Source organism: Rutilus rutilus, assembly GCF_951802725.1.
Source record: "Rutilus rutilus genome assembly, chromosome: 15".
Lineage (NCBI taxonomy): Eukaryota > Metazoa > Chordata > Actinopteri > Cypriniformes > Leuciscidae > Rutilus > Rutilus rutilus.
Genome location: NC_140220.1, coordinates 28,011,493 through 28,038,244, shown reverse-complemented (window position 1 = coordinate 28,038,244; position 26,752 = coordinate 28,011,493). Strand labels below are relative to the sequence as shown.

The following is a 26,752-nucleotide window of genomic DNA, read 5'->3' as shown; positions in this document are numbered from 1 at the left end:
TTTACTTTTGATAGCACTTTTTCCCACGTCTGACCGGGGAAACACACGACACCATCCGTGGGCAACATATTTCCGCAAATGCTGGCGTTTTAAAATGAGAAGAACGAATACAACAGCAGAACTGTCAAACAGACACCATTCAAAACAAACCCATGTGAGTCTCTGAAAGGTGACGTGGCGCAGAGGCGTCGCGGTAGTTATGCGTCATGGTGTAGCAATCAGCTGGGAGTTTTGAAAAGTGAAATATGATGGTATATTATATACATGAAAATCGCTTGCCTTTTCAACATGGTTGCCTTTGATTATATGGTCATTGTTTAAAATATTGTAACACATTAACAGGTAAGAATAAAGAATAAAGGCAAGGATTTGTCAGTTATACAAAAAAAAGTTTTGAATAGTGAAGTGAGCTCGCGTTTGTCCATAAATAAATGAATAAATGAACAAACATCACGCTTTTAATTTGTGATGCTGAACTTCCTGCGGTCCTCCACACGTGCGCGTGCGTCTCTTTGGTAACGCGCACCTGCCACACCAACACGTGGCGTGTCACTACTGTGACAGCTGTGACAGTAACCCCTGAAACTATTATCACACTACGTTACTTTGTCGAACTCGGTGAATCACTGAATTAAACTCTCAAATCAAAGCGCAAAAAACCCGGAGGTGATCATGTCCACACGAGAGGTAGAGAAAACAGCTGATGAGAGCACTGATGACGAGACTGACTGGCTTTATGGAGGTGAGAAATAAACAAACGGACGATCAAACTTTAAAACTGACTGAAGGCAATCAAGCGTCCTCGCGATGAGATGAAGCTGACCTGACCAACATCTACCAAACCAAAAGCATACGTTTTTAATCAGGGATCTGACCCCTAAGTTTATTACAACAGAGAGAGAGAGACCGTTATTTATCCAGCTGCACGCTTTTCGTAACATTTACTTTCAAATCTACCCTACAGAGATATGGCATAAATACATTTACACACCTAACATGACATAATGTAAGTGCTGCTACATTTAAAAGCAGTTGGACAGCTCATTTTAAACTCTATTTGGTTATTTGTTTTATTTGTTAATTAATTTTCCATGTAAAATATGGCAAAAAGGTCATGACAAATGTGTATCATGTTCAATTTAGAGGAATCAGTGTGAAGAAAAAATTGATATAATCTAATGTAGAGATTACATTCTGAATATCAGGTTTTAAAACGGTCTTAAATTGATCCGTTCTTAAACTGGGCTGCATTTTACATTATGAAATTGATTCCACCATTTGATAACTTTTTTGATTCATGTGAATATGTGTTTTGACGTTTTTAGTTTTTTTGAGTATCATGCAGTTGCTGATATGTATATGGCCAAAATATGAAATTATTTAGAATTAGTGAATTATTTCAAAATTCAAATTTGAATTCTATGAATTATTAAAGAGATATTTATTACAGACTACTACTTGCATAACATGCATATAAATGTCAGTTGTCACTCTGTATCAATAATATTTAATAAGATGATATTAAAATGCTTAGTTTTATGATCAAAGCTCTGTAGTTTTTGTTGTGGGAGGACGTATGTGACATATCATTCAGTGCAATACATTGATTATTGAGAGATCTGGGCTGCATTTCCCAAAAGTTGATCGTAGAACAATTGCCACCAATGGTCTCTATGATCAACTTAGGCTTATGATGCTTTTGGGAAACTCAGCCTGATTTCTTATATTTGATACTCACTTTTAAAAATATTACTCACGATATAAAAGCTTTTCTTACATTAAGATTTCACAGCAAAAAGACACATGTACCATGGGATGGGTATGGGGTTGTTTTTAGAATTTTACTTTTACTTGCTAAAAATATAAACTATCAATCAGTTGGCAGAAGACATGTGGAAGATTGTGTACAACAGGTTTTTCAGCAAAATATTGATTGCATTGATAATTTAGAGGCCATGGAAATGTGTATCAAATATAATAGAGTAGGCTTTATAGAATTAATTAACTATAAACTTCAACTTCAATCTACAGGGTGGGCCATTTATATGGATACACCGTAATAACATGGGAATGGTTGGTGATATTAAAGTCCTGTTTGTGGCACATTAGTATATGTGATGGTCACCACCCATCTTGAGGAGTTTGCCCCCTCACATATACTAATGTGCCACAAATAGGACTTTAATATCACCAACCATTCCCATGTTATTACGGTGTATCCATATAAATGGCCCACCCTGTATATACAACATCTGTCTCTTTTCATGTGAAAACACAAGTCTTGTGCTAATCTCTTTATCATAAATAGATGACAATTTTGACGAAGAAGAGACAACAGAAAAGGAAGTGTTCAGGTGAGTGTGCCAAAGCAAATGTCTCGAGCTATTGATGAGTTTCCAATGAGAAACTTGCGATTTGATGAAGTGGAACTCGGTTGATAGTTTCTAACATGTTACCATCACTGGCCTTTTATCGAAGTCTGAATGAATGGATGCTTATCCAGACTTTTGTAGACTACACAGTTCACAACTCTGCATAAAAGCTCTAAAATCTCTAAAAGTGTTATAATGATTGCTACACCCCTGAGCGTAATAGTTTGAACTCTGGTGTAAAAGACTTTTGGATTAATTATTGCAGTATTTTGTTGGCATAGCTTGAACCAGGCAGTTGATTTATTAATCTTCTCCAAAATGTCTGTTTGCCTTTTTTTTTTTAAGTAGTTCTTCCTCACTTTTGTTTACATTAGCATATACAAATCTGCTTCATCCGCATTTACTAATACATGTCCCAAACACAAGCACACACACACACACACATTAACATTTAAATTCTCTGCCGTTGAGGGACTTTCTGCTGCTGGCAATGTCAGTAACTTTCAGGTCACTTTAGCCCCGGCTGATTTTGCATTTGAACTGAAAGTTTACAAGACCTAATGGTGTGCCGACTCAGAACGAGAGAGGCTGACACATTTATTTCCTGTTAGGGCAAGTAGCTGTGTACAAATGAAGCGTGTATATTTAATGCCCATTTCACCGCTTAGTAATGACCATGGGTATGGGACACGTCTGTGCCGATAGGCCTCTTTGCAAAAAAAAATGCTCAGAAATTGGATCAAGCCACGCGTGTCTGATGGAACTCTTTGGACGCTTGTTAAATTCAGCATTGGATGTGCACAGAGCTAATACAGTATAAGCTCCTCTTATTTGCTCAGTGGAGTAGGAATGAGAAGGAATATTAACCATTGTTTTATTCCTCTGCTTCCCAGCATAGTGTAGAGACGTGTTAGCTGTTTCTTGGAGTCGACGCAGCGTTTTTCATCGGTTGGATTGCTTTACCTTCATTAGAGTCGGGGCAAAACTCAAACCCAAGCGAGAATTTTCCCTCACGTTGCATTGGCCTTAAATAAGCCTGATGAGGCCGCAGTGATATAGGCCTCACTTAAACTAATGTAGGCCTGCAGCTAAAGATGTGCTTGTAAATTGATCCTGCTCATTGCCCATTTTTGCTTAGTGTAAAAGCATTTTTATTGTTCTGTAGCTTCAATTAGTGCATGTGATTAAATTAGACAGGCAGATGACGCTGAAAGGACGTCTGAAGTTTCTCCTACAGAACACACACCTGACCTGACCGACACTTCAATTAAGAATACGTGATTAATACACGTGTGCATATTAAAATAAAAATAATTAGCTTCAAACCTAAATTGCTTTCCCAAACTGTCAGTTATTTAAATTGAATCCATATTTTTCCCTAGTTTGAAAATGTAACTAAATCTCTCTTTTTTTGTTGTTGTGATCATTCAATACATTTGCATTATTGTATAATCTAATTGGTTATAAAATATGTCTTACTTCCGCAGTGCTTTGATTGGTGATGTGGATGGTGTGAATAGACTCAGCTACCAGGTTCTTGTTTTAGCAAAACATGTTTTAAACGTTTTATTTATTGAATTTTTGTCACGATAATGTAGGGCATTCATTTAACTTTACAAACACATCCGTTTTGGTTTTCCCCCTCAAAGGAGAGTGAATCAGACAGTGATGATGATGATGATGTCTGTGTGACCATCGGTGACATAAAAACAGGCGGATCTCAGGGCTTGTGAGTAATTCAGTCAGAGGTTTTGACATTGTCAAGCCTTCTCATGTCATACAGAGATACTTATGTCTTAAGGCATTTTGGGTCTAATAAATTGCTATAATGATGCTTAATTGTCTCTTTGTGGTTTACTCTGTAGGTCATTTGGTTCCAGTTCCATCAATCTGAACATAAAGTCCTCTGTATCAGGTAATAAAGTGCAGGTAATTAATCTGTTGATTTGATATTCAACTCATATATTACTCTGTAGTAAAAAAAATAATTTTAATTACCAAATATGTAATGTGCCCCAAATTTACTGCATTATTTTCCCCATTTCATCATTTGGACCTATTGCAAAAAAATTAAATTCTCTGTATTTACAAATATTGCAGTGTTGAGTGTATTCCACCCCGAGTTTTTGTAAAGGGGGAAACTAATATTTTTCTTTAATTTATAGAAAACATTTTTTTTTTTATCAATGAATAGGCAGCAATACAGCTCAGAGCTCATCTAATTGTGTTTTAATTTGACCTCCTGAGGTTGTCATTTTCCAAAGGAAAACTTTCCTTTTATTGACCATTTATTTGATCAAATAAAAATAAAAATGGCACGTCTATTATAAGGATCCCTTTAGGAAATTTCTCTGGGTTTGGTTTGATCTGTATGTGAGAATGCAGCCTCTAAAGTCTTATCTACTGTGAGCCAGGCTCCAAGTCTAGAGGGCTGGATCTGGATGCTGAAGGCAGTGTCCTGCAGGTGGATGTGGAGTCCTTTGAGGAGAAGCCATGGAGGAAACCAGGTGCAGTTGATTGCGTTAAGACTTGTAAAGTGTGTGTGTGTGTGTTCGTGTACCTCAGATTCAAATGTACGTTTTCTCTAGTACAAGCTCTCACAGCGCATGTTGTGTATAAACGCAGGTGCGGATCTGTCTGACTACTTTAACTATGGTTTTAATGAGGACACCTGGAAGGCATACTGTGACAAACAAAGACGATTACGCATGAGCCTAGAGATCCTGAGCCTGTCGTCATCCAGCAAAATAATGGTACATTTAGCAGATCTAAAATATGCCCTCACTTCTCTCATGATGTTTTATACTAGGATGTTGATAATTAGTTGTGACAGGGCATTTACTGTTGTTTCAGACATGCTAGCTCTGTTCCAAAGCCTAGTGAAATACCTTGCTAAATAGGTCGCTGCCTACATAGACAGCTACCTTCTAAGGGAGCATCCTAACTGTCATGAAACCTCATATGTGACTGAGCGTAATGAGGCTGTAAAAGCAAACTGAGTTTAGCTGTTCAGCGTTATGACGTTTAATGTCCCCGACAGCCTCGGTAGTCCCATTTAGCCACTCTTTTTCAAGAAAACAGCAAAAAAAAAAAAAAAAAACATGTGGGGAAATGCTGATGTATTTTATGCTGTAGAATAACATGTGAAAGTGTCATGAGCTTGTGTTCAGCCATTTGACCAAAACCCCATTCAAAAAAACCATTGTCTTCTGGACGATGGAACCGGACGTGCTAAAATGCTAACTTGTTTCCGCGTTTTGGCCTACACGCAGATTTAAAAAAATTTTTTTTTCATTGAGCTTGTTGCAGTGTATTCTGGGACTGCCTTCACATGTGTATCTATCTTATAATTTGGATAAAACAAGGTATCTTAGGAGGCAACTTACTGGATTTATACCTTTTAGAACACATTTTACTTTGGAAGCACCTATGGTGACTTAAAATGCTGCCACTTTAGACGGCCCAAGACGTTTTAGATCACTTGTCTACACAGAATATGTGTCTCTTCATATGAATGTGTGCTCTCTCTCTCTTTCCAGGTGCATCAGAGTTGTAGTGATCTGCCTGAATACTCATCCAGGTGTGTACATGAACCCTAAATCAAACTTATCAGTGTTAACCAATCAGACCAACCCATACACACATTTCAGACACTTTCTTTCTTGGAACAAGATGTGGGTCAATGATAACAGATTGTTCATTTTTCTGGTGAACTGTCACTTTAAAACACTGACAGTAGCCAACATTTTGGTTTAAAAGTCCTAAAACCCTTTACAGGTATTTTGAAGTATTTTCCCAGAAGTAGAGAGGATGCTTCCAAACTCAGCACACGATAGGCTATATATCAGCCCACTATAAGCTGTCATTTAAATTGAAGAGGTGCACTATGGAACAGCTTACAACATAAGAGAAGGCCAGTCAGCCTTTGCATACAGTGTAAAACAAATTGTATTAAGAATCTCTAATGAAGAGACGGTAGCGTTGCTATAGTAAAGTAATTTTTTAACTCTTTCTCTGACCTTTTCCTGGTCTGTTCCCTGCTTTTGGAATGACCTGACCAGCTCAACCAGAGCGGCTGAGTCCGTGTTCATTTTCAAGAAACGGCTAACGGCAACACTTGATCCATTAATACTAACACTTTATCTTCTATTCTACATCTATTATCTTAAAAATAAGCCTGCAGGTACTGTGTTAGATTAAACTGGGAAGGGTCATAGCACTTGCATTTTGTTGTCCTATTGTTAGTTTAACTGCTTCTATTGTTCTCATTTGTAAGTCGCTTTGGATGAAAGCGTCTGCTAAATGAATAAATGTAATTTCTGTCTGCATTTTCTGTATTTTTCTTCTTGAAACATCATGTGCAGTTGAATTGTTTGGGCAGTATAGGACTCTTATTTACTTTGCGTGCCAGCCATGTTCCCTGTAACAGCAGCATTTTGTGATAATGGCTTTCTGCTGTTGTCCTAAATGCTCCATACGCATGTTATCATCCCTGTTTACGCCGGTTTTAATACTTTCTTTCTTTTTTTTTTTGCTCTTGATTTCTATCAGCTCTTGTTTTCTGTTCTCCCCTGAAGAAAACATCCTGACTGTTGAAACCTCCTAATATTTCACTATTACTTTTCTGTGAGACACAACACAAATACACACACACCATGATTCAGTCCTGGTGGTCCAGACTGCCTTTGGTCCTGGGCAGGAGTTAGCGGGGGTGATTTTTAATCAGCCGTTCCTTGAACTTCTCTTCGATCAGTTGAAGGTTATGCCTTGCTCAGGGGGACGTGTATGAACTGGAGCATTCAAGGGTAAAGCAACAGTCCGGCTTTCATTATTTCACATACACGCACAGACAGGATGCAGGAGTCAGTCACAGTACGCCCGTTTAAACACAAAGCATGAGGTGGCATTTTCGGAATCGAACGCGCCTTAACAAAGATTGTTATTCGATCTTGTTCAGCTACATTATAATGCAGTGTTTTTGCACAAAAAAAAAGTTCATTTGAGTTCATGTGCATATTCAGGTATAGCTTGACTGCTTACTCTATGAATGAGATATGAATTTCTATGAATTCTATTTTCATTCTATTTAAATCTATTTTCTAAAATGTCAAAATGTCATATCTGGATCTTCCAGTAAGTCTTCTCTCTGGTGACATATGCAAGACTTCTCCAATCATTTAATATACTAAAACCTTGTCCCTGCAATCTTGTTTTTCTCTGCTTACATTTTTGAATGCAACGCCTGCATCTTATCATTCACGATGTACGTCACAAAAAATCTGTCGCTGCTTCCTTTTTGCAACCTTAAAGGGATAGTTCATCCAAACTTTTATATTCTGTCATTATTTACTCACCCTCATGTCATTCCAAACCTGTATGATTTTCTTTCTTCTGTGGAACATAAAAAAAAAAGTTATTTTGAGAAATGTCTAAATGTCAAAACTGTTTGGTTACCAGCATTATTTTGTGTGAAGAAATTATGAGAGAATTTTTGGGTGAACAATCCCTTTAAATGGAGAAATCTCTGCAAAATACTGCATGATGTACAGTAATTAAAAATACACAGAGCAGACTGTGAATTTTTAATGTCCATTTATAAAATCATGAGAGGGTAGCACTTAAATCCACTGTTGTGTCTGCTGAAAGTAGGTGACACCAGAAGTGAGTCAATTTCATGCTTTTTATTAGTTTTTTTTCTGTAGTTGACTCTGTCCCAAACTTCACCATCAGAACATGAACAATGACAGAGACTTTTGAAGACAGGCTGCCCTTTACTTGGACGCTTGAACGCTTACTTTCTTGCAGCATGCGTAATGTCCGATGCAGTATTAATGCGCTCTGTTTTATTTGATGAATTTTTAGTGACTGAAATAGGTTATTGCCTTGTTCATTTGTGCATTACTGAAAATATTTGTAGCCACGTTTCAGGGGACTTGAAGATTTATGAATGGTGATGACTAGCACGGCACACATTCACCCAAGTGTGTAACTGCTGTGTGTTCATGAGCTAAAAATATTGTCGTGCACATGAGAGGAGATTTCCCAGATCAGCAGGAAAATAGCGTTGACTGAGGTTGCATGTGTTTCTCTGCGTGCTAAGTGTTATAGAACCAAAAAAAAAAAAAGTGCCAGGATCTTTTGTGTTCATAAAATGTGCACTGCACACTGCAAGCCATTTAATCCTCCTCACTCACACATATGGACTCAACGTAATGATCTGACTTTGATTTATGTTGTGTGGGTGTGAACAGGAAGTCGAGCGGTTCGATCAATGTTATCGGAGGACATGCAGGGACCATCAGTCGAGTGGAAGGCCGAAGACGTCACAGCACGGATGAAAATAACATCCAGGTGTGTTTTTGCGTGCTTGATGGACATGAAGAGTACTGATCTAATATGTCTGTGTGATATGTGTGTATTTCAGGTCGTTTCAGAGCAATCCTCGGACACAAAGCCATCCTCCCCAAAGCGGTTGCCCTTCTTTCCTCCAAACATCCCACCTCCACCTTTCCCGCCTCCCTCCATCAGCACCACACCCCCCCTTATACCACCACCCGGTAAGCGAGCTCCATACTGTACACTCATGCACACTCACTGTGTCAGCAGAAAAGGGACCGGCCCATGCTCTGAAGTGACGTAGTAGCATGTGAATGCTACGACATTGCAGGTTTTTCTTCAGCTTGTCCTTGAGCAAATCTCTCACTCATAATAGTTCCAAAATCAAGCAGAACACATCAGAAAAGACACAGTCCTGCATATTAACCAGCATATTAAATCTAAATCAGATTAGTCTCATAACAATCGGGTCCGTCCTCTTAATGCTAAGGTTAAATTGAAGATTTTTAAGTTATATTTTTGAATATTTTTGAAATATAATTTACCGTTCAAAAATTAGGGAATTCAGTATTTTATTTAGCAAGGATGCACTAATTTGATCAAAAGTGACAGTAAAGACATTTATAGTGTTACAAAAGATTATTTTCTGGGTTTTTTTATTCATCATAGAATCCTAAAATTAAATGTATTTTGGTTTCGTAAAATATTAAGCAGCACAACTGTTTTCATCATTGATAATAATAAGATATGTTTCTTTAGCATTAAACCAGCATGTTGGAATGATTTCTGAAGGATCATGTGACACCGAAGACTGGGGTAATTATGCTGAAATTAGCACAGGAAAAAATGACATTATAAAATATATTAAAATAGAAAACATTTCATTTAAATTGTAATTTTTTAGACAATATTACTGGTTTTACTGTATTTTGGATCAAATAAATGCAGCCTTGGTGAGCTTCTTTTTTTTTTTTTTTACTTATCAACCAACCCCAAACTTATACATATATCTATACACACAATAAGTCTTTAAATAAAAACATAATAGATCTCATTTTTTTAAATGTATGTGTATGATCCAAGTGGTAAATAAAGCTGGACCTTTTTTGACCCAAGACCAGCACATTTTTCAAACAGCCCAAGGGAGGTCAAAGGTTGTGTTGATGTTTTCATTGCACTGCATTGTACATATGGTCAACCATAGGGAATTTGCGGTTGCCATGACAACATGTATCCTTGATGTGTTTGATTCACACCCATGTTGAGCAACCTGCTGCCTTCTCCTGGTCTGAAGAGAACCTTAATATCCTAAACACATGTCTTATTAGTGCACTTTAAACATTAAGTTTATTTTTCCCAAGTATGATATAGCAAACTGCACTGAATCTACATCCATTGCCTCATGAAGTAGTTTTTATATTTAAATGTAATTTCTGTCATTAATTACCCTCATTTCGTTTCAAACCCTTAAGACCATTGTTCATCTTCGGGACACAAATTAAGATATTTTTGATGAAATCCGAGAGCTTTCTGTCCCCCCTATAGACAGCAACGCACCGACCACTTTCAAGGTCCAGAAAGGTAGTAAAGACATTGTTAAAATAGTAGCCTACATGTGACTACAGTGATTCAACCTTAATGATATGAAGCGACGAGAATACTGTTTGTAGGCAAAAAACAAAACAAATATTGACTTTATTCAACTCTGATGCTATTTACATAGTGGATGAACCACTGTAGTTCCACAGACGATGTCTTTACTACCTTTCTGGGCCTTGAAAGTGGTGATTACGTTGCAGTCTATGGAGAGACAAAAAGATTTCATCAAAAATATCTTCATTTGTGTTTCGAAGATGAACGAAGGGTGAGTAATTAATGACAGAAATTAATTTTTTTGTGTGAACTAACCCTTTAATGTGTTCTCTGTGTTAAAATATTGCACACTAGGGCAATGCAGTGAAATGCCCCATGATGCCCCAAAATGATGTTTATGCTTCGGTTCAAGGTTGAAGTTCAATGCTAAACCAGATGCACTGCAGCAGCTGTGCATGTATCATTTGACAGTGACTAAATATTGAGCGTGCATGTGTCTCTGTAGGAGTCTGACAACATGTGCGCTTGAGCTAGTGCGTCTATATCCAGGTGTGTGTAATTCTCTCCAGGTTTTCCTCTGCAGCGCAGGCTTGCTGGCTCTCAGCTTGGCTAACTTCCTGCTCAGATGCTGCTCCGCCTCACTTTCAACAGGAAGTCTATAGTTGAGCTCTCTTAACTCTTCTCCTCTTCTGCTTCAAAGCCCCATCAGAAATTGCCTCCTGCCAAATCTCACCACTCCTCCTCCAGCCCACTCAGACCTCTTACTTAGACTCACCCATCATCCCCTTTTTTAGGACCAACTCATCCTTTTTAATACAGTCAAAATATCAAACTTCCTGGTCAGGCCCAGCCTTTGAAGTTCAGCCTTTAATCCAGAACGGGCCATTTTCATTTTCTCAAAGAATAAGCCCACCTCCCCATCTTAAAGTTATAGGCCTCTCTTTCGGACTCGTTCCCCCTGTGGATATCGCTGTACCGTTATGGCCACGCTGTCTATTTTGTGTTGCTAATGTGCTGTGTGCAGAGCCGCCGGCAGGGCACATAAATCGGGGGGCATTTATATTTCTACGGGGTGCCAGCGGCTGCCGAAATCACGTTCAGCTGTGAGGTCTGGTTTGGGTGCGGGCTTTTCGCATTTAGTGGGGGGGAGGGGGGAGTGTGAAGTAACTCTTTTGAGGGGTATGGCCCGCGAATGCCCCCCCTTGGCGTCGGCCCTGGCTGTGTGCAGCTAAAAATAGCTCAGGGCGGGAAGAACGAAAAAGTGCCATGCCAGCACAATCGTGGCACTGGAAATGTGCTGAATGACCCAGCTGTGCTGAAAGAGAGAGAGGGGAAAAAGATGGAGAGGAATGTTTTGATTAAATGGGGTTGTGGAGGAGTGAGAGCCTTTTTTTTTTTCATTCAAATCATAATTTTAATAACAGATTTGATAGGAGAGGATTTGTATTTTACATTTTTGTACTGATAGTCTAAATATTTTTGTACAAAAAGAGTCTTTTAGAGGACATTAATGGTTGTAAATGTCCATAAAGTACTTTTAAGCACTCTTTGCACAATATTTTCATTATAAGGTCCAGCAGCTCTAAATTATACAACTTCCTAACCTCAGTGAAAGAAACGAAAGAAAGATGGAAGAAAGGAGACAAACGCATATTTGTGAAGAACTTTTTTTTTTTGTCACAATCATGTCAACTCTTGTCATTCAAAAAATTTAAAGAAATTTGTTTCATGCATTCATATGGTAATACATTACAGAAACGTTAATGTTACTACTAAGGCAGTAGCTAACATGAACTAACAATAAACAGTACTTTACAGAATATATATATTGCAATTGTATAGTGAATAATATAGTGAAATATTATTGCAATTTAATATAACCATTTTCTATTTTAATATAGATAAAAAATAAATAAAAATAAAAATCCTGTGGTGACGAAGGTGAATTTTCATTATTACTCCAGTCATCAGTCACATGATCCTTCAGAGATCATTCTAATATGCTTATTTGCTGCTCAAGAAACATTTTTATTATTGATTTTTTGATGAATATAAAGTTCAAAATAACACCATTTTTTTGAAAGAAAATCTTTTGTAACATTTAAAATGTCTTTATTGTCACTTTTGATCATTTGTATGCATCCTTGCTGAATAAAAGTACTAATTAATATTTTTTTTTAAACTAACTGACCCCAAACTTTTGAATGGTAGAGTACATATATATTTAGAAATAGACTTTTCAATACATTTACAATTTAAGTTGTCCAAAAAGGCATTAACTAATGTTAACAAATGTATTTGTTTATTATAAAATGGTACCATACCTTTGACAAATGAGTTTTTTGTTGCCAGTTTTGTCCTCATGCTCAAAATACACATGACAAACTATATAGCATATCGAACCAGTGTTTGGAGCATGTGCTCATGTGCACTAGCAGCAGATCTGTGATCTTACTGAACTATTTTGTAGCTTGCCACCGAACTCTGATATAAATTAGCATAGCATCCACAGGCATACTGGGAGGAAAAAAGCAGTTTAGGGAATAGTTCACAAAGTACATGCTTTCTTCTGGGACTCTGAAGTTTCAAGGACAACACAGATGATTTGCGAGGCTCTGTGTGAGTGGATGCATGCGTTTGAGGGGATGCTGCGTTTCTGCCTCGTTCTGTGTTAACCAGAGCTGCATGATTTCTGTGTTCCTCAAATTACTGTTTTTCTTTCAGCCTTTTTCCAGTCATTTTTGTTGTTGTTGAAAACGGTCTTTTGGAGCTGGCTCCCATCAGGGGTCCGTGGAAAAACAAAAGGGGGATGGTGCCCAGATGTGCACGAATGTTTGCGAGTCTGTGGCTGTGTGTGATCAAAGCAGATAAGTGTGTCTCAGCCATGTGAGGGAGAATGTGTTTTTTGGGGTGCTGCGAAGGCCCATTTGTTTCACGCACTCATTTAAATGAGGGGGGGGTCACGGTTAGCAAAGGCAGTAAAAGTTGCAGGCCGCTGCATTTGTTGAATTCTGTCTGGATGTGTCATAAACAGTGTTGAGTCATTTGAAGTCAAGACATCTGGACACACGCACGCACAGACACAAACATGCATTTGCTATACTAAATGAAATGTCATTTTGGTGTTTGAAGAAGTATGTACACCATGCACACGATTTTAATATTTCTCCTTTTTTATGGTATTTCACCATATCATTTTTCACATAATGTCTGTTTATGCCTGCCGTTTCAGGTTTCCCATTACCTCCCGGTGCCCCTCCACCTATGATACCAACATTAGATAGGTAAGTGTTTATTTTGAAGTGTTTTTTTTTTCTTTTTCCATTAATGATTGATTAAGCATTATAGATTTCAGGGTTTGTGTATGATATATGGATCGTGTGTGTATTTGTCCAGGTTGATCTCACATAGATACTGGAGAAAGAGACAGAGGATATATAGCAGACAGAGAAAGCAAGAACATAGCAGGTCACTATACAAGCAAAAGAGGGAGAAAAAGAAAGACAGAGAAAGAATTGGAGAGACAAAGAGGTAGAGCTTGTGAAAGAGACTTAATAATGTTGCATTGTTGCAGAACACCTCTGCATTAGTGGAGTCATTAGAAGTCATTAGTGGAGTGTCCATTTATACATTTTAAATTTATGACAAAATATGTTTTAAATTTATAAAATCAAAATGTATTACGTAAATTGTAAACGGAAGTGAATAAATAGTTTATGTGGTAGGAACCATGCACATCAATTATGATGGAATTCATGGGATAGAAATGCTTTATTCACCTTTTTTTTTACATTTTGTTTTTTAAAATTTAATTTATTATGTATTTTCAGCCACATTACTCTAATCTTCTCATGATCCTTCAGAAATCCTTCTAATATGCTGCTTTGCTGCTCAAGAAACATTTCTTATTATTATCAATGTTGAAAACAGTTGTGCTGCTTAATATTTTTGTAGAAATCATGGTACGTTTTCAGAATTCTTTGATAAATAGAAAGTTTAAAAGAACAGCAGTTATTTGAAATAGAAATCTTGATCTATAATAGCATTATAAATGTTTTAACTGTCCATTTTGATAAAAAAAAAAAAAATTAATCCGACTGACCCCAAACTTTTGAATGGTAGTGTACATTTCGCAACTTGGATGGAATCATAGTTATAGTCATTCCTATTGCCTTATTTTCATAGTTTATGAATTGTATGCTAAAAGAATCCAAACAAGACAGGCAAGTAAATGCTGCTACATGTTGGCATAATATTTTCTTTTAGCAGACTATTATACAGTATGGCAGTTTGTTATTACCAAAAGGAAACATCACATAAGGAATAAAAAGATGCCCATGAGGTTAAAACAAGAAAGTAAAGCAAGTTTAAAAGTTATGGGACTCATTCATTCAGTGTCCCTCATGACAGAGATGATTGACTCTTGCTAAAGCTGTGATTGGCAGCCTTCATGGAGTTTATGGGACAGTAAAACTAGGCTGCAACTACTACAAAAAAATGTTTCACTCTGTCAGAGTCGTTACTTCTGTCTCTGTTCCTGCCTGAAAGTATGTAGGGCAGCTCATCAAAGTTTCACCCCAGACTTAGAAGAAGAGAAATCAAGACAAAAGCACTAAACTCCCATCTGCTTCAGTTAATCCACTGTGACTGTCTTTCTTCCATACACACAGAATTACTTATTCAGTTTGAACAGGCTCTTGCAGCTCATCTCTGTGCTTGGAAGATATCAAACGTTTGTTTTAGGTGGTTAAGTGTGTGTGTGTGCGCGTGTGTGTGTGTGTGTTTGTCTCTTTGTACTTGTATGCCTCTCAGCTCTCTGGCCATAACTTATCTTGTTAAAACTAAAATACGGTTAAAAAGCCATCCCTGACCCAGTCAAACGCCAAATAAGGCAGAGAGAGACACAGACAGGGTGGCCATGTTTGTGCCTCTGGCCTCCTGTTTACAGGCATCCAGAACTCCCCATCCATCTATGCCTTATACTCTTCCTCCCTTTCTCCCCAAGACAAACAGCCAAGTCTCTGCCTGTCTATCTCCCCCCTCACTTACTTTATTTCTAGATTCACTCCCCTCACAGTTTGACAGGCATCATCATCTGCAGAACATTTGAGTGGTTCAGTGCCATTTGGCAAAAGGCTTCTGGGGAATCATGACATTTCCTAAACAATAGGTATATATTACATATTTTGATAGTACACATACATACTGTATATTACTAGGTTTATAAATACTTCTACACAGATTTTAAAAAAATATGTAATTATAGAAAATGTTATATTATTTTGTATATGATATTGGAAGTGTCTGCCTGTTGCCATTTGTAAAATTACAGATCTTTCATTTTTTTGTAATTTAAGTAATATGACTGTTTAGTGACAGTTTAAGAAGAAGGTTCTTTGCAGACATCAAAATAAAATAAAAACAATAAAATCTAAATACACATTTTGCCACTGATAAGTGACATCTGTGCTTCTCCACTTTTGAAAGGCATTAGTGTGGGTTTTAAATGGATTTCTGCTTTGTTCACATTTTCGTTAAGCATCAGCATGAGTCATGTGGATTTATTCTCTGTTCATGTCTTTGTCGAGCTTGTAATGGCAAATTTTATGAAAGCTCTGACTTCTCTCAATTGACTGTCATTTATGTCCTATCCACCGTATTTTTCACGTACAAATGACGTGTACGTTTACAAATGGCATTTGTAAATTGAATGTGTCTGGCTTCCGATGTCATCTGCTTCCAGTTATTTTTAGCTGTACAAAAAAGCTCATTATGCTGCTTGATATTGCAAACTGGTATTTCTTACCCTGTTATTTTAATGTAGTGGCTTAATCATAAACATGCTAGTTTGTAGCACAAACAGTTTTACCATTTACTGCACTTTGTTGTTGTTCTCGTTATTTCCCTATTGCGGCTAATGAACCGGAAGTCTCGCACATTCACAGAAAATAGCTTAATTCCGCGTTAAAAAATAAGGTGGATAGAAAGAACCCAAAATGGCAGCAGACTATCTACTTCTCTGTGCTAATTTTATCCTTTTTCACCCTCTTCTGACCCAACTCCCTCCTTTTTTTTTTTTTTTCATTTCCTGATCCTCAAGTTTGCTTTTTTCAGTCCTTTTTCTGTTGTTTAAAGAATGGTTCTTCTCACGTCTCAGTCTCTCTGCCAAGTCCAAACATCCTTGGAGGAGTTTCCGTTCATCCGAACCCTGCCAGCCAACAACTGTATAATTCATGAATCACTTCCTCTACTACCATCACTCCAAAAAACTCACTTTTCTTCTTTTCTCCCTTCTTTTCTGTCACACGCATGCTCGTTTTTCACACATAAACATCACATGCTGGGAGAATATTGTAAATATAAAGGGTCCTTGTACAAAGCCCTGAGGGACACCCCTGGGGCCAGTTGCATAAACTTAGACCGTGTCTTAAGAACTAGCAATTAGACAAGAGATAATCAGTCTTACTTTTCCAATTCAAATTAGACCGATCTACCTTTTTATGTAACTGGCTTAAAAAAGTTAGGACCAGTTTTGAAGAAAAAAAAAAAATAGATGACAAAATTTTACGACTAGGCTAATCAGTTTATGCAACCGGCCACTAAAATAGGCCACAAGGTTGTCTGGGAGATTATTTAAAAAGCATAGCACCTTTCCTTCTGCTTTAAATGTATCATGCCTTGGCTCTCCAGTCATCAAAAAGAATCTACAGTCCATTTTGAGGAAGAGCCGATCATTTTATATGAAGTGTAGATTGCTTTCATCCTTGGGTTTGATTTAGATGTTTTGAGTCTTGGCATCCACATGCAGTATAGTTTCATTACTTGCCAGCAATCCCTCATCACATGTTGTGGAATATCAATAATAATTGTTTTAATGGTAACACTTTACAATAAGGTCTCATTTGTTAACATTAGTTCATGTATTAACTAACATGAACTAATAATGAGCAATATATTTGTTACAGTATTTATCAATCTTTGGTAATGTTAGTTAATAAAAATACGGCTGTTCATTATTTGTTCATGTTAGTTCATAGTGCATTAACTAATGTTAACAAATACAACATGTGATTTCCATAATCTATTAGTAAATGTCGAAATTAACATTAAGATTAATACATGCTGTAGAAGTATTGTTCATTATTAGTTCATCTTATCTAAAATAGTTAAGTAATGTTAACTAATGAAACCTTTTTGTAAAGTGTTACCGTTTTAATAATTGTTGAAATGCTTCCTTAGCAAAGTGATGTGAAGCAGCCTACTGCATGTTTGCGCAGCCATTAGTGTGAGGCCGTCAGGGTCAAATTCTGTAGTGATTAGCTGTCTTAATGATCCAGGCGCTAATTAAAGCTTACCTCAGGGGTGAGATGAGACTGTAACTGCCAGATCATCTAACATCGATTATCATAAATTCCTCCTCTCATCTCCTTTTGTCTGTTCTAATGTGTATAGACAGAGCAACAATGAAAAACTGTAGCTGGCTGAATTTAAAAGGATTCGTAAGCGAGAGAATAGAGGAAGTGGGATTCAGGAAGGGAGAAAGACAAAGAGAAAGAGAAACCAGAACAGCAACATCTTTTCCAGAGATATTAATAGAATCTGTGCACCAACACCTGACCACAAGGAGTCCTGTTGGATGCGATTTCTCTCACACTCACTCAACTTCTGCTCCAGCATAGAACGCCCCGGAAGTAGGGCAGGCAGTCAGGGTTTATGGCAATGGCTTGTTTGCCTGAGCTGTATCTGCTCACATAATCACACACAGTCACACACTGCTGGCACGTTACCGGGGCACATGCTGCACTTTGAGTTAATGCCAGTAACATCAAACAATGAGGAAATTGAGCTCTGAAACAGAGGAAAGTCTTTTGATCATAGAGAAAAGTTCTGTCTTCCCCTTTATTCTCTTACTTTTTGCATATTTTGTTGGTATGCTCTATTTATTCCTTTATCTTTGTTGTCTGTTAAAAGCAATAGGGTCTTGTCTGCTCTGGGTGCTGTAAGAGCAAATCATTTTTTAATTAAATGATCATTATTATTATTATTTTATCTTTAACACTACTTTTTGTTTATAAGGGTCCTTTGGCAAAGTCAATCATATTGCATGTTACACCACTGCTTTTTCCTGAAAGAGAAAGATTAAAATTAGTGTGTATGTGCATCCAAATGGTTTTAAGATTTTAAAAAAATATATATTTAAAATAAAACAAATTAGAAAAATGTTAAACCGTGTTTTTTTGATCCACACTTTTATCACTAACGTTATCTTTCTCATCACAGTAGTGGACGTTTGGCAGGAGGCTATGATCGACGCTCAGCTCCACCTTACCCTTTTACTGCAGGTATGAATATTGAAAGTCTATGAAATATATGCACTACACCTGCAATGAGTAATGTGTATTTCGTTGAATGATTGTTCTAATCACCTTTGGTTCTATGCCAGTTCTTACTTAATAATCATCATTTTTATATAGTAATGTGATTTAAAGTTTAGGCCCTGAAAATAAATGTGGGACATATGGGAAATGAAATAGACTTGCTAATGGAACATTGTGAGTTTTCATTGGCTCCTACAATTTCTGTGTGGGAGGGAAAGGAAACCTTTTAATGTTTTTGTGTATGTTTTTTAAGTCTGTGTTTGAGGAACATTTCCTTGTGGATTTTCCAAAGCCTTGTAGCGAATAGTGGGAAATTATTTAATTTGGATCCTGCATTTGGACCGTCTTAATTGGAGCATCAAACACCCTGTGAAAAGAAGAGTTTCTGCTCACACAAACACAACTGCACAGATTGCCACACACCAACAGCCACAAACGTCACAGAGCTTTTTTCTTCATGTCAGGACGCATAGGGAGGGGCGGTTGGTGACGACAACAGAGTGTAGAACTGCATACAAAGCGTTAATATACTCAACACTCTCTCATCATCACTACACACACACACACAGGTCCTGTACAACTGTGGAGGGATACGTTTCCAGCCACTGAGCATAGAAATGCACTGCAAGCATTTCCACTGCAGTCCAGCACACATCATTATTGTTGGCAGAGGTTAACAAGGACATACGTACACAGAAAAATGAGCATGTCAGAAAATCTGTGGCCTTGTTAACCTCTGCGTGTTGTAATGATTTGGGCGTACTCAAGAGACTAAAGCCGTTATTGTCACCGTGAGCTTTCAGTGATTGTCGTATGCGTGTTTGTGTGTGAAAGAGAGACAGAGAGAAAGCAATAGCATTGCTTGTTATATAGCAAGCTGTTATCCTGCCATCTGTCTCAAATGCGTTGTTTAAATATTCAGCAAAAATGTGCTGCATAAAACTGTCATACCTTTAGGACAGATTTGAACTGGCTAGATTGTGTGATATAATAAAATGTCAGATCAGAGTTTATGGTCATTTCAGATTGATTCTTTTTTTATATATATAACTTTGATGTTTAATATCACTACTGTAATTATGTTACATTACATTATATTAATCATATGTGACCCTGGACCACAAAACCAGTCATAAGTCGCACGGGTATATTTGTGGCAATAGCCAACAAAACATTGTATGGGTCAAAATTATCGATTTTTCTTTTATGACAAAAATCATTAGCATATTAAGTAAAGATCATGATCCATGAAGATATTTTGTAAATCTCCTACCTTAAATATATCAAAAATGTATTTTTGTGAGTGGATGCAGCAAAATCGCCAACAGAAATGTAGAACTTTAAAGGCGATTTTCTCAATATTTAGATTTTTTTGCAACCTCAGATTTCAGATTTTCAAATACTTGTATCTCGGTCAAATATTGTCCTATCATAACAAACCATACATCAATGGAAATCTTATTTATTCAGCTTTCAGATAATATATAAATCTCAAGTTAAAAAAAAAAACCCATAAGACTGGTTTTGTGGTCCAGGATCACATATTATATTATATATTTCACACATATATTATTATTCACTCATACAAGAAATCAATAGATATCGATTTGTATATGCTTCTTAAATAATTTCATGTTTTCTTTTTTCCAGGTGTGTACTCACCTGTAATGGGTGTGGCTTCCTGGCCTGGTGTAATAGAAAGTGACACGGCATGGGAAAACTACTCCCGTCATAACAAAGAAAGGGTGAGAGAGAAAACCAGAGAAAGAGGGCACAAGACAGAGCGAGAACGTGAGAGAGAGCGGTACAGAGAAACAGATCGAGAACACAGTCCATCCTCCCAAGACCACAGAAGGTAAAACAGCCAATCAACAGTTGGATATTTAACTGGAGCTGTTTGTAAGATCTGTGAAATTTCTTGACCAGAGCAGTTTTCTTTCGTGTCAATGTATTTCTTATTGAAACATCGATCATTCTCATTCTAGAGAGCATTTGATTGGATACAAATCTGTGTAGTGCAAGTTGAGTCATCAATATTATTGGTTCGTTCTCCCAAAAGAGAAAGACTGTACATATTATCTTCATTTTGTCAATGTTTAGGAGTACTGGCATAAAGATGGCCTTTTTTCATAGACATCTGTTTGTTTGTTTGTTTGCTTTAATTGAGGGAATTAAAGTTCCATCCATTGATCAGTTGGTACAGATCTAGTCCACATTCACAGACAGCATGACATAAGCATACCGGTATGTGTGGGAAAAGAAGAGATGAAGTGGAGAAAAACAGTTGTGGTGGGAAAGACGACAGGAAGATGAGACTTAACAGAACTGTTTATCTGTTTGTCTGTCTGTCTGTCCATCTGTATGTGTATTAAAGATACAAGCTTTTCTTGCAGAGGTTTTGCAGTGTGGACAAAAGGAAGAAAATTATAGAGGACACATCAAGGAAAACAGGATTTGCCTTGCTGTTTTGAAATGAGATTGATTGACCTTGACCAAGCACAGAATCAGCGTGCACTTACACAAATGGAAATTCTGTCATCATTTTACTCAACCTCATCGATCTAAACTGTATGATCAAAAAAAAGTTTGGAAGTCAATGGCGTGAGGTTGAATAAATAATGACAGAATGTTCTTTTTTGGGGTGAACTATCCCTTCCCTTTATCCAAAATTCATTAATCATAATAAATTATTTAACCCCAGTAATACTTCCATTTCTCTGTGAAACAGAGAAGTTCAGCTTGTAATTTCTTGGAACAAGGAAAACATATTCCTCAAAAGTATTGCTTTTGTGCTCCACAGATGAAAAAAAAGTTTTCTTTTTTTGGTGATCCATATTTAGTTTTCTTTGACCTCACACATTTCTGCTCTGAGTCTGTGCTGTGGTGGCAGTATATTCAATGTGAGGTCACATGAGGAGACAGCTGAGATTAAAACAGGCCAGTAGAACAGCTGGAAAGCACACCGGTCTGTCACACTTGTGAAGGCAACATGCTCTCTCTCTTTTAGATTATCTTTCTCTTTCTCTCGTTTCCAGGTTCTTTCATGCACACACATGAAAACCACACTCTTCTTTACTTTATGTCAGATGTTAAAGTTAATACCTTATGTTAAATTGTTTTTTTGTGTGTGTGATCGAGACATAGAGAAAGAACCTGAGTGACCATATCTCAATATCTGGATGGGTATATCCTCTCTAGTGCCTTAAGGGTTGCTTTTTAATCAAAAAGTATGACAACGTGCTCAATAAAATGACTGCCAAATCTCAACATGAGTCCTCTGACTCACTGCTGGGCCTGTGCGAGCCGAGGATACACACGCACACACTTTTGGCCTGGTACCACGTAAACTAGGACTGAAGTTGTCACACGCAGCCGCCCATGCCAAGGCTTTGAGGGTATGTTAGCAGCTTAGCGCCTGTGCCGTTTCTCTGAGAGAGCAGAGAACCTACTGAGTTACATATTCATTCAGCTCTCAGATCCTCTCTCTCATATATACACTGACAAATCTGTGTCTTCTCCATCACTGTTTTACACCACATCCACTCAGAAGCTGCACAATCGATCTCTGTCTGCCACACGCTGAGTGAGTGACAACACTCTGTTCACCATACACAACCTCTCTCGCTTTAGCACATGCTGAGAGAACTTTACTTCTAAGATCCTGTTTACGGCTGGAATTTAATATCCATTTCCAGGGATTTGATCATGAGCTGTAAAATAGTGGTGTTAAATGGGGTCCAAAATATTTGTTGGTGCAATCACTTAAGTTGCATTCAGAGATACTCAGAAACGCATTTGACACATTTCATGTCCAGTTTAAACACTCTTTCATGTTGTGTCCTGGACAGCAGTGACTTTAAACTTTTGACAATTTAGAAAAATACTATTTAAAAAAATAATAATTTGCATATACAGACTTTGCTGGACATCTTTAGTGTGACGTATGAAGTAATGCAAATTTGAAATTAATTTGAATAAAAGTAGATGAATAAATTAAATTAATTTGAATTTGAATAAATTAATGAATGTAAATAATATAAAGTTATTTTTAAAGTTAATTTAATACATGTATTAGACACAAATAACAATATGCTTGAAACCACATTTGTGGCAAATTAAAATAAGCTTTAATGTATATATGTATGCATGTACAGTATGTATGCAGGCTTTGTGATAATTACTATCCGTCCAAAAATAGACTACCGTTCAATAAATTTAATACATTTTGGATGGTTTTTAAAGTTTTAAAATAAAATCTGTTATGTTCACCAAGGCTACATTTATTTGATCCAAAAATATGGTGAAAACAGTAATATTGTGAAATATAGTTATTTAAAGTAACTAATGTAAAATCTAGTGTAATTTATTCCTCTGATGGCAAAGCTGAATTTTCAGCATCATTACTCCAGTCTTCAGTGTCACATGATCATTCTCATATGCGCAAGAATATCTTCTAAGAATAAGAATTCTTCTTATTATCAGTGTTGAAAACAGTTGTGCTGCTTAATATTTATGTGAAAATATCTTGTTTGCTTGCTACTAAGTGGCTCAAATTAAATAGTTACGAATTAAAAAGTCACATACCTGGCAAAACTGGGCACATCCAGTGATTAATTTTTTATAGTACATGTAATAATACCTTTTAAACATAATTCATTCGTCTTGCCTGATCACTCATGATCAGATCATCCAAGATGAATGTTACCAGGTGTAAACGGGCAAAATCAGCATTCAAACAATCTGCCACACAAGCTTTTCTTTCTTTTCTCACTTTGCCCTTTCTTTCTCTCTCTCACTCACTCTCTCTCTTTAATCTGGCCGGTAATGCTTTTAGCAACTGGTTGGACATTTGGTGAACACTTGTCCCCTAGATATGATCTCATTCCTGTGGCTCACAGAGAGGACTGGCCTGTCTTCAGTCCAGCTGGCACGACACTCACACAGACACCCACATCATGTCTTACTCATTGTGCCTTTATACATTTATAAGTCCCAGAGGGCCATGTATGTTGTTCAAATCTGTTTTAATAGCATGAAGGACAATTTGCAACAGCATGCGACACAACAACACAGATTCATGTGGGGCTTTCAGCAATGGTTGCTAACAATAACATACTTTGGTTAACAATTAGAAATACACAGAAAGGATACTTAAATGGATAGGTCACTCAAAATGTTTTGTTGAAGTAGGATTTTTATTTTTGTGTGAACTGTGCCTTTAAGTGACATAAAAACATTTGGCTTTCTGTTTGCCTCACACTGACCACTGCCACCACAAACTCTTTTGTTCCCTGTCATCTGATTAGTGTTTCCAAGACTAATCTATAGCACATCACCTGAGGGCCGGAGCTTTTAGCTGACTGCTAATTACTGATGGAGGGTCAGGTTATTGAGTTTGTCTCTTTTCTCTGTCTCTTTCTCTCTCTTTCACAATTGCACAGAAAGAGAGAACGTGGTTAATGTGCACTTAGAGGCTTTTATTAGGATACATCACAATGGCTGCAAGTTGAGCCATTTCAGAGAGATGCGGTGTGTTTGCGTGACAGTGACCCTGTAAACATGTAGAAGAATATTAATATATTTAAATTTCTGTGTATTTTAAGAGTGTTGGGGAAGCTACTTTAAAACTGTAAGCACTTTCATTGGAATATGATATACTTGAAGATAAATCATACCTAACAAGTGTAACATTTTAACATGTATTAAGTAAGTGTTTAAATGTTACTGGAGCTAAAACGAAGAAGGTTCCATTAGCCTTAAGTCCCTTTTACACCAAGGACGTTAACTATAATAATAACTTTTTGAAGTTCTGAGAAGCTCAGAAAATAGCAACGTCTACATCACAGATATAATGATACCAACACAGGAACATTAGAATCTCTTTCAGAATTAGCCAAGCAGAATCCACCAGACTTTGAAGAGCTTGAGCTTGGCAACATAACTGCAGCACACGCTTAAATGATAACAGAATGTAATTGTCTGTTGGTGTGGATGACAATATAGTTATCGTTATAGTCATCTTTCTTACTTTCCATAGTCTATTGTATATATCATGTCAATGCATGCTATTGTTGAGGATGTTAAATGATTGATTGAATTGATTAAATTATTGTGCAAAGTTGCTAAAATGCAGCGTAATAGTTGGCAAGAGCGAGCATTAGCTTAGCACCATTAGCTTAGCATAATGCAAAAGTCAAACTCTGTTGATAACAATTGCCAGTCTGCCATGCAGTTGCTGCTTATGTTGAGCATTTCAAATGAGGTTCCTTGATGGTTATTAAGCAGCTACCTTGGCATGTAGTAGGTAGTTAGGCAACTTGTTAGGTTTTAGACCAGATCTGATGTGCTGTGTTATTTTGCCTCATTGTGCTTGAATGTGTGTGCAGTGAGGAGGAGCGTGCATCTCGACACAGGGATCACAGTCATCACGGGAGCGAGAGGTACAGGGAAAGCTCGGGAAGAGAAGGAGCGAGGGACAGACATCGAGAACGAAGACACAGAGAAAGGAATGAACAACATAGATCCTCACGCAGGTAACGCACAGGGTCAGAAATTCACCATGGTGCAGGACAGTAAAAGACAAAATATACACCAAAGGTGACTAAAATGTTTCCCCTAGATGTTTCAGATAGTGAACTCCTCTGTTTGTTTGTTTTTAATCTGTTATCTAACATTTGATATATTTCTCATAACATTCTATTCTAATCCTATCTAGTTATGCGTTTAATTCCTCTACTGACACCATAGTGACCTGTGGCTGTCAAATATTGCTGAATATGTAGCTAACATGAAGTGCTTTTCATGGAAAAACAAGCAAAAACAAACTAAATCAGCTCTGAAAACACTTATTGTTAAGAAGTCATTCCCAACAACATGAATCGGTGATTAGATCAAAATCTGCTGTGACAGTAGACGGTAAAAAGCTGTAAAATCCGATATAGGAATTTTCTTCAAAATGTATTCTGACAGAGCATTTCTGTATAAGGGCAATTCCACGCAAAACTGTCACATTCATAACGCCAACACAATGCCATGGTATTTAGTTGGCGTTATGGATGTGACAGCCCATAATGACATCTTGTGCATTATTTAGAGCAGGGGTTTTCAATGAAAGTTCCAAGAGGTCCAGTCTCTATGTTTCCTTCCCAGCGGAGGTCTGGACAATACTTTTTTGAAATAGTTATACATTTCCATCGAGACAGCTGTAGTACTTTGTACAAGAAAAGTAAAAACCTAAACGCTCAGAATCTTGGGCCCAGAGAGCCAAATCAGTGATGTCTAAGAATTTTAACCAAAATTTTACCAAAAAAGTAAATATTTCTCCCAACTGGATATAAATATAAAAAGGTTAGATCAGATATTTTAACAGGCTATTTTTTATTTTACATTTAGACACCTTTGTGTATGGCACATAGACGGCATTGGGACTGAAAATGATACTGGGGGTGCAGGGTTTACCTCTTAAAGGGGTCATATAATGGTACATGCACTTTAACAAGTTGATTGTACTGAAATGTGTGTTGGCAGTGCCTGTACACAACCATCATAAAATGATAAAAATCCATCCAGTGTTTTTTTTTTACATCTTCTTATATGTTTTCCCCCATCTCAAATCAAGCCGTTCGATTTTGTGACGTCACAAAATCGACGCCCCTCCCACGATTGTCCAATCATAGCCCGCGCGTCATTGTTGATATGCTGGAGCACTGTCTATGAGCAGAATGGCGTCTAAGCGATTGTGGTGTTCTGTTCTTGGGTGTAATAAGGAACACAGCAGTCATTTTGATGTTCCTAAATCCGAACGCTGAAGACGCAGTGCCTGAGTTTGTTTTCGAAGGGAATATTCCCCACGATCAACGTCAATGCTTTCATGTTTGCGTGAATCATTTCACACACCTAAAACACCTACATTTCACTTCATCTCGTTCGCTTTACAAGCGAGGGTCAGTATAAAGCTGGTTTTGCTAAGAAGCTGCTCCTGAAAAAAGGATCGGTACCAACTATTCGTGTTCCTGCTGCACCTCCAGAAGAAGAAGTGAGTGTAACGTTTTATTAACCTTTATATTAATATTT

The 26,752-nt window shown here is 37.3% G+C and overlaps 2 protein-coding genes across 2 annotated transcripts in view; one reads left to right on the top strand and one right to left on the bottom strand.

Moving 5' to 3' along the window:
* scfd2 (sec1 family domain containing 2) overlaps positions 1-489 on the bottom strand; it is a 131,310-nt gene extending 130,821 nt beyond the window's left edge. The window contains exon 1 of the mRNA XM_084432838.1: positions 1-489. This exon is cut by the window's left edge and continues 746 nt beyond it. Coding sequence (XP_084288964.1) covers positions 1-68 — 68 coding nt within the window. The 5' untranslated portion in view covers positions 69-489.
* A 50-nt stretch (positions 490-539) lies between these two features.
* The window catches only part of fip1l1a (FIP1 like 1a), a 28,532-nt gene continuing 2,319 nt past the window's right edge, over positions 540-26,752 (top strand). Inside the window, exons 1-14 of the mRNA XM_084432839.1 lie at positions 540-742; positions 2,309-2,354; positions 3,860-3,905; positions 4,022-4,101; positions 4,238-4,287; positions 4,787-4,879; positions 4,998-5,125; positions 5,912-5,952; positions 8,624-8,723; positions 8,797-8,929; positions 13,534-13,585; positions 18,582-18,643; positions 20,330-20,534; positions 25,066-25,212. Of these exons, the coding sequence (XP_084288965.1) occupies positions 673-742; positions 2,309-2,354; positions 3,860-3,905; positions 4,022-4,101; positions 4,238-4,287; positions 4,787-4,879; positions 4,998-5,125; positions 5,912-5,952; positions 8,624-8,723; positions 8,797-8,929; positions 13,534-13,585; positions 18,582-18,643; positions 20,330-20,534; positions 25,066-25,212 (1,253 nt within the window). The 5' untranslated portion in view covers positions 540-672. The remainder of the gene's footprint in view (positions 743-2,308; positions 2,355-3,859; positions 3,906-4,021; positions 4,102-4,237; positions 4,288-4,786; positions 4,880-4,997; positions 5,126-5,911; positions 5,953-8,623; positions 8,724-8,796; positions 8,930-13,533; positions 13,586-18,581; positions 18,644-20,329; positions 20,535-25,065; positions 25,213-26,752) is intronic.